At 29.8% G+C, this 8,487-nt stretch overlaps 1 protein-coding gene across 1 annotated transcript in view; it reads right to left on the bottom strand.

Moving 5' to 3' along the window:
* MS3_00010651 (uncharacterized protein) overlaps window positions 1-8,143 on the bottom strand; it is a gene marked incomplete at both ends in the record, with an annotated part of 16,135 nt that extends 7,992 nt beyond the window's left edge. The window contains 4 exons of the mRNA XM_051219042.1: window positions 2,752-2,877; window positions 5,799-5,921; window positions 7,529-7,933; window positions 8,086-8,143. Of these exons, the coding sequence (XP_051069730.1) occupies window positions 2,752-2,877; window positions 5,799-5,921; window positions 7,529-7,933; window positions 8,086-8,143 (712 nt within the window). The remainder of the gene's footprint in view (window positions 1-2,751; window positions 2,878-5,798; window positions 5,922-7,528; window positions 7,934-8,085) is intronic.
* Between the last annotated feature and the right edge of the window lie 344 nt (window positions 8,144-8,487).

Genomic DNA, 8,487 nt, shown 5'->3' with positions numbered 1-8,487 from the left:
ATGATTAACAAGAACAACAACAAGGTTAAAAAGTTATTATATGACATTTTTCTGGTGTGTTTTTTTATTATAGTTTCCGATATTCTATTTTTGTTGCTGTTGTCGTTGTTGTTTGTTTGTTTTCCAATTTTCCGATTTACTTATTTTAAACGCTTTTTTTTTAGTTTCTTCTTAGACCATTAAAACGTTGTTTAGTTTGATGTGTTCAGGTTATGTTTATTGTGAAAATTTTTTAATCTTGGATCATTTTATTCATTTCAATGATAATTTGATGAGACTATCATTTATGGCTGACCTTTGAACGATGCTAGATTGATCTTGACAGTGTCTACTTAATAACTAGAACCAAATGAGGGTTATAAACCTGTATGAAGGATTAGAATTATGATTTACAATTGTTGGTAAAGGTTAAAAATTAAATTTAGAGTTTTTATTACGTACTGACATATAATGTCAAAATGATATTGATGACTGAATTTCGTGCTAAAATCTGAGATCTATTATCCTATACATGATTGATTCGTCCATAAGTTATAGTTTTGTGATATCACTAATAATACTACTATTAATATTAAAGCAAATCATCATATCACTCATTACCAAGGCGATCTGTTGTAATTTTTCAGAGATTATAATAGATCCCTTTTAATGATGATTGTATTTGAATTGACAATTAAAGTTTAATGAATAAATTATTCTATATAGATTATTATTTCAGTTATTTACAATGATATTAAAACATTCATTAATTAGAGAAATTTCAATTCTGAACAAAATAAAAGGGGGAGTTTTTGTAGATAATAATAATAATTGAATAATTGAATTCATGAATCCATTAAAGCTAGATCATTATGAAAAATCTAAAAGCATTGGATGACCTTTATATGTGGATGAACACTGATGAGACAGTTTTATACGAGGACAAAACAGCTATTCAACGCTTTCAGGTTCTCTATGATAGTCTAGCTTTAATTAACTCATCAATTCACTTATTAAATTTGAATTTACCTTTTGTATTCTTATGAAAAGATTGTATTAAAATGGAATTTATGAAATGTTATGATTGTTTACAATTTATTATTCAGTATTTCGTATAGAAAACAAACTAACATTGATTAGGTTTACATGGGAAACTATATGAAGTTTAATAAATTGAAAATAGAATAAAAGACTGAAAAGTATCGACAAAGTTCTAAGTATTAATGCTAAGGTTACATTTGTTTATTGTTTACGAACTGTCTTTTTTTAAAAAAAACATTCTTTAGAAAGCTACTCCCCAAACGTTTGACTTAAATACCTACTTAACAAAGCAGTGAAGAAACAACAAGAAATATTATCTCATGGTAGCCAGTTATAAAGATAAGTTCATACATCATTCATTCCAACAGAGCCTTGGAACCGAATGTACAAGATTGGTTTGAAATTGGAGTTTTATAACTTCATAGATTGACCATTTATATCGCCCAACCTAAGTTAAGAGCTAAAGTTTGCTTTACATCTTTTCAAGTTCGTCAAAAACACCCTCTTCACATGGAAGCATTCTGTAGGACTTCCTTTTCAGAAGTTATAATCGCATGAAGGCTTAAAAAGCATTTCAAGCAGGGCATTCGGGAACCTAGTGATACAACTACCTGGATAGTCAAAATGAAATATATGAAGTAGGATGCAAGCTTGCAATCTACTACTTGAAAACTATTTGATTTAACTATTAAGCCACTGATGTTTCCCACATTGGATAGTTCAATCCCACCACCTTACCCCTTACACACTCCTTTTTAATGAGGAACATAGTATGAGAAACTTGCTAAGTTATTTATTTTTAATTTCAGTTAGTATACATTATATAAATTACTTATTCAGTAAACAACAATATTATTCACAAATCTTATTAAAAACTTTACATCGGGGAAAATGTTTTAAAAACGAATTAGGAACAAACCTGATAGTTTCAAATAAATTGAACATTGATTGGAAAGTTAATAATAATGATAGCAATAATAATAATAATGGCAATAATAGTAGTAAAAATAATAATAACGGTAATATTAATGGTAGTAGTAATAATAGTGGTAATGATAGTAACAATAGTAGTAGTAATAATAATGGTAATGATAATGGTAACAATAGTAGTAGTGATAATAGTAGTATTGGTAGTATTAATAGTAATAATAGTAGTAGCAGTATTAATAATGATAGTAGCAGTATTAATAATAATAATAATAATAATAGTAAAAATAGTAGTAGTGATAATAGTAGTAGTAGTAATAATGGTAGTAGCGATAATAATAATAATAATAGTAGTAGTATTCATAATAGTAATGGCACCAGTAATAATAGTAGTAGTGATGATAATAACAGTAACAATAATAGTAATAATAGTAGTAGTAGTAGTAGTAGTAGTAGTAGTAATAATAATGGCAATAATGATAATAATTATACCTTTTGTTGTCACCCAATCAGTAGAAAAATTGTATATTTTTTCCGATGTTTCATAACTTAATTATTTTTTTTTAAAACAATACAGTTTCCTACTCACTAGAATAAAATCAATAAAATTTATTGATTGTTTACCGATTGTGTTTTATTTTTCAAAATTATTTAGAAATAATAAAAAGGAAAGAAAAAGAAGAAAAAAACCTAATTTACTTTAATAATGTAATCAATTATGGACTATTATTAATATTTAACTTATTGATTTATAATAAAATTTGTTATATATACTACTGATAATAAAATATATATACTACTTACATGGATTTAATTTGGATAGGCATTTTGCATCGAAATTAATAGATATAGACTTTAATTCATGACTTGGTGGAATTAATTGTGCAATAGGTATATGATGAGTAATTTCACTATTGTTTTGAAGTCCAGCTGAAATTGTAATAATAATAATATTATTATTATTAATAATGGATCTTAGTATCTTTAAATGAATTATAAGTTAAATGGAATCAATTTATTGATAGAAACTATTGAGAAGATAAAAAATAATGATAATAAGTTAAACATTTTACCGAATTAAACTTCACCCCATTGCACAAGTAAGTGACTATCAGGACTCAGTAGCTAAATGGATAACGCGATGGCGTTTGAAGCGAACGGTATCGAGTTCGAGTCTCAGAGTGAACATCAACTCTGAGGTGGAGGTACATCCAGCTGACGAGTACCAAACAAGACGAAACGCGCGTCCTGGATTCCACTGCTAGCCACTATCCATCTTTGCTTATAATGCTTGTAAATTAAGGCAATATCGAGGCATACGCATATATGCCAATAAGAGACTGATCGATTTCAATCCTAAAACATCAATGTGAAGATCCAAGTAAAAACAATACCAAGTGAATTTTACCGTATTGTTTAGTTTATCCTCAAAAAAAACAAGCGTTGACTGTAAAATCAATAAATGTAATTTATCTCAGACTCTTCTTAAGATGTTCTATGAAAATCAATTTTATTGATTTTGAAAACATCCTGTTTTAACAGAACAACTGAATATTCTAAATGATTAATTAATTAGTTATTTAACTGTTGTCAATATGAATAGATTGATTATAGTTAAATGAACTCATTCTCAAATTGTCTAAGAATTAGTATCAGAAGGGGTTCTGTGGAGATTTTAGTAATTTCAATAGTTGAGATCATGAGTCAATTGAAGCCAGACTACCATGGAAAACCTGGAAGAACTGAACGGGCATTTTGTTCTAGTATAGGACTTTTCAGCAGCGCGCATTCACAACCCCGCCTTGCAGGATTTGAGCACAGGACCTACCTGCTAGTGCTTAACCTCTAGACCATTAAGTTGGCCGGCATCCAACGGTGTTAGTGTGTAACTTCAACTAATCCATGAAATTGAGCCACACATCAACCATTGTCATCAGTGAATTACTATCTCACAACTGATCCGGTTGAACTCCACTGTTCACTGCTCCTCACTAGAACTCCAGGATATACCTCTTGAAACCAGTCACTAGTGAGCAGATGTTGATTAGTATCAACTATCTAAGAATTAGTGTACAGGTAGATTATAAGAGTTTGATTTCGTTTAGTATGTTATTCAATCTTTTTTCTTCAAATTTATGCCTAAATTGTTTAGAGTTGTTTCTCAGTTAGTCATAAACAACATGAAACTTGATACGTCAGTCCAACCTGTCAAACTACATTAGCACGACAAAATGAAATTAAGAAGATAAATAGTAAAGGGATCAGAATAATGATATGGGACTGAGAATAAAGAAGACTGAATATTGAGTACATGGTTTGAAAGGACAGAATGAGAGTAACGAATAAATGGATATTAAGATTTGTGATCTTAAGAAATTTATAAACAACTGTCTACAGAAGACACTCAATGTTTGTTTGCCGGATACCACCAGCAACACCTCACTGTGGAAGAGGATAAACCAGCTCCCATTTGAAGAGGAAATTAGGGAAAGACATTGGAATTGGATGGGACATACATTATGGAAATCACCGAACTAAATCATGAGGCAAGCCCTAACGTGGAATCCTGAAGGTGAACGGAAAAGTGGAAGGTCGAAGAACACATTACGTCGGTAATTGGAAGCAAACATGAAAAGGATGAATAGCAAGTGGGAAGAACTAGAAAGGAATGTAGAATTCTATTAGGCGGCCTTTGCTCCTTCATGAGGAGTAACAGGCGTGAGTAAACAAGTAACTCTTGTTTTATGAACTACTAGTGATCTTACTCTACTTTTGTTAACTTGATTTCTGTTAATAAGTTTACTAACTAAAGTATACTATGAGGAATTGAACATATCCTAGACCAATTGTTGCTGTAATCAAGATTCCACAGAAATTAATTAAATTTTTAAATAAAGAAACCCGTAATTTTATTGAAGCAGAACGAAGAACAATTCAGCGAAGAAAACTTCCTTTTCAGCGATCTCATTCATTTAAGCTAAAATTTTAGTCCATAGTAAAATAGGATGGTGTTGAATAATTCAAAACAACTTGAATTGTATAGTGTCAGTATTTGAAACTTAGATATCGCAAGGAAGTTATGTAATGATCGGCTGTGATAGCTGTTAAGAACAGAATACGTAAAAGTTGTAATAATGGCTCATTACTAGTTGTGAAAATAAGTGGAAAGAGTTAGAAACAAAAATTTAGAAAATCCACAGATTATGGAAGGTAGAAAGTTTAAGACAATGGAAGAATCAGAAATTAAACATACTGTTTCTCGACGCAATGGATAGTAATAGCCTCTGCTGTATGTAAGTTTTTCATTTGCATTCCTTTTGAGCCAACTCTTCCAACTGTATGCATGATTTTAAAGGAGGCTTCTGATGAAGCTGAATAAATCGAATTAACTAGGTGTTCAAAGACTGAACTTTTAACTAACTTCTATAATCAATATAAGCAAAGATGGATAGTGGCTAGCAGTGGAATCCAGGACGCGCTCTTCAACCTATTTAGGACTCGTCAGCAGGATGTACCTACATCTCAGAGTTGGTGCTCACTCTAGGACTCGAACCCAGTACCGTTCACTTCAAACGTCATCGAGTTATATACTCAGCTACTGATGATTCAATTAAACAATATCAAGTGAATTTAAACTTCTATAATTCTTTAGGAATCCTTAAGAAAATTATCCGACACCATTCTATTTTAACCATAGACTACTATTTTAGCAAGTAAACTTAAATGTAAATACTACTGTAAAGCTTAATTTCATGAAATTGTCAACAACAACAACAATAAAATTCACTACGTTCAATTCACTTCATTATTCAGCTATAGAATGGAATTTTAAACAAAAAAGTTAAACTTACCTGAATTAATTCCAGAATTGTTAGCTGCTCTTGCAGATGGACATAGATGGAGTGAAAGTGATTTTATTGGATTGGCAATCGCTGTTACATTCGATGATATATTGGATAATGCTGTTGTATTATCTTTAAAAATAAAACAAATTCTTAAAGTATACGATGATTAGTTGAAATAAACATTAAAGTTTTTAAATTCGCTGCATACAGTTTAATAAACAGAATGACGAAAAGACGATTAAAAAACTCATTATATAATAATTTAGGTCACTACTATCAACAGAATGTATAGTTCATGTTTACGATTCTCAGATGCCCAAGATAGAGTTGGATGAAAATGCTGGTGAGAGTACGCATCCTAGATCCAGCTCGCGGGATTCGAACTCAAGACGTATCTCTTATTCTTATACTTTGAACAACGAGGAACCACTGCAGTTTCTGCAATGCGAGTAAGAACACATGCTACACATCATGCTGAGCATAGTTCATGTTAAGTCAATACAAGAATATCGTATCTTTAACAGACAGCACACTCAAATAAATAAATGTTATACAGAATAAAATATCACACTGGAAAACAAAACAAATATTACATTGAGCAATTATCATAATGAATTACAACAGAAGTAATGTTGGTCAAAAATCACAATGAGTAAAAGAATGTATCAGAAGGGGTTTTGTGCAGATTTTAGTAATTTCAATAGTTGAAATCATGAGTCAGTTGAAGCTAGACTATCACGGCAAACGTGTAAACACTGGAAAGCCGTTTTGTCCTATTGTAGGACTCTTCAACACTGCACATCCACGGTCCCGCCTGCCACGAGATCCGAACCCAGGACCTATCAATCGCTTAACCATTAGACCATTGAGTTGGAATCTAATTTTATTTTGTTTTATCACATCATTATGTTTATAAATCACATAACCTATCGAAGTATGCTAATGAAAAGCATACGACCCTTTGCTTTATAAGTTACAAAATAGTCCAATCAAAGATATCGTGATTAGTTGCTGGTAATATACAGCAAAAAAACAATGTACACTATTTAAATATCAATTCCTGAACTATTAACATCGAATTGCCAATTATTCAATATTTATCGTCAGAATCGATTAAGAAATAAAGAAATGAGAAACTTGTTGAAATACTCTGTACTAAGAATTCTATATTGTATTCAAAATGTAATATTGAATAAAGCCACTACTAATACTACTACCAATAATAATAATAATAATAATAATAATAATAATAATAAGTAGTAGTAGTATTAGTAGTAGTCTATTAATTTTATCTAAAACTAAGTTGAGTATTTATATATTTCCTTTAGTAAACATTTTCACTCATGTTATTATTTATAAAATACATTCGTAATATATAATAACTTTCTGTTCACTAAACTTATTCATTTATTAGTGAATTTCCACACACACACACACACACACAATTCAATTATCAATCATCAATTTAATAACATTGGACTTTTATCTGTTTTTTTCTAAAAAAAGAGAAAAACCGAAAGAAAGAAAAAATAGAGAAAACTCACCCTTCACTTGAACATCAATCTCAAATTTACAAGGGATGATTTGTAAACATAATGTTGTAATCAATAACTAAAAATAAATAAAGAAATAAATTATATGATACGATTGTATTATAATAAATAAGAACTTTCGCCTAAAATTTAATCGAATAGTTTCAAAGCATTTAGGCGGCAATTTAATGTGAGACATTAAACAAGAATTAGAGCAAGAACAAGCCGTAGTAGTAGTAGTTGTAGAAGTAGTAATAGAAGTAGTAGTAGTAGAAGAAGAAGAAGAAGTAGTAGTAGTAGTAGTAATAGAAGAAGTAGTAGTAGTACTAGTAGTAGTAGTAGTGGTAGTAGTAGTAGTACTAGTAGTAGTAGTGGTAGTAGTAGTAGTAGTAGTAGTAGTAGTAGTAGTAGTAGTAGTAGTAGTAGTAGTAGTAGTAGTAGTAGTACTAGTAGTAGTAGTAGTGGTAGTAGTAGTAGTACTAGTAGTAGTAGTGGTAGTAGTAGTAGTAGTAGTAGTAGTAGTAGTAGTAGTAGTAGTAGTAGTAGTAGTAGTAGTAGAAGAAGAAGAAGAGGAAGAAAAGAAGAAGAAGAAGAATCTATTTATACAATCTCAATAAATGAATTTAAACTTGAAAAACAGCTTAGATTAGATGATCAGGCAAAACGTTAAGTGTAGTTCAGGTACATCCGTTGAGATTTTATGAATAATTGAAGTATGTAGTAATAATAATAATAATAATAATAATCATAAAAATTCGTACCTTGATCCATAAATCTACCATTACAATTAACTGATGAATGGTATGTGAATAAAATCATTTTAGGGTTTATATAGTAGTTAATTGTTTATTTAAAAATAATATTGAATAAGTAGTCTAGACAATCAATAAATAAATAAAATTAAAGAAAGAAAAACATTTATAGACTCATTTCATATTGGGCGAATTATCTAGGCCGAATATATAACTCGGTAATTTCTTTTCTTTCATGTTGATCTTTACATTATTATTACTATTACTATGATTACTATTACTACTATTATTATTATTATCATTACAAATAGCTCGGTCTATTGAATGTATATGATTGTCAATGAATTGTATTTGTTTATAAAATTGATTTAATAAATTATTGAATATTGAATGATTAAATTGAACAATCCA

The sequence above is a fragment of the Schistosoma haematobium genome, chromosome 3 (assembly GCF_000699445.3).
Source record: "Schistosoma haematobium chromosome 3, whole genome shotgun sequence".
NCBI lineage: Eukaryota > Metazoa > Platyhelminthes > Trematoda > Strigeidida > Schistosomatidae > Schistosoma > Schistosoma haematobium.
This window is presented reverse-complemented; position numbering and strand designations above follow the sequence as displayed.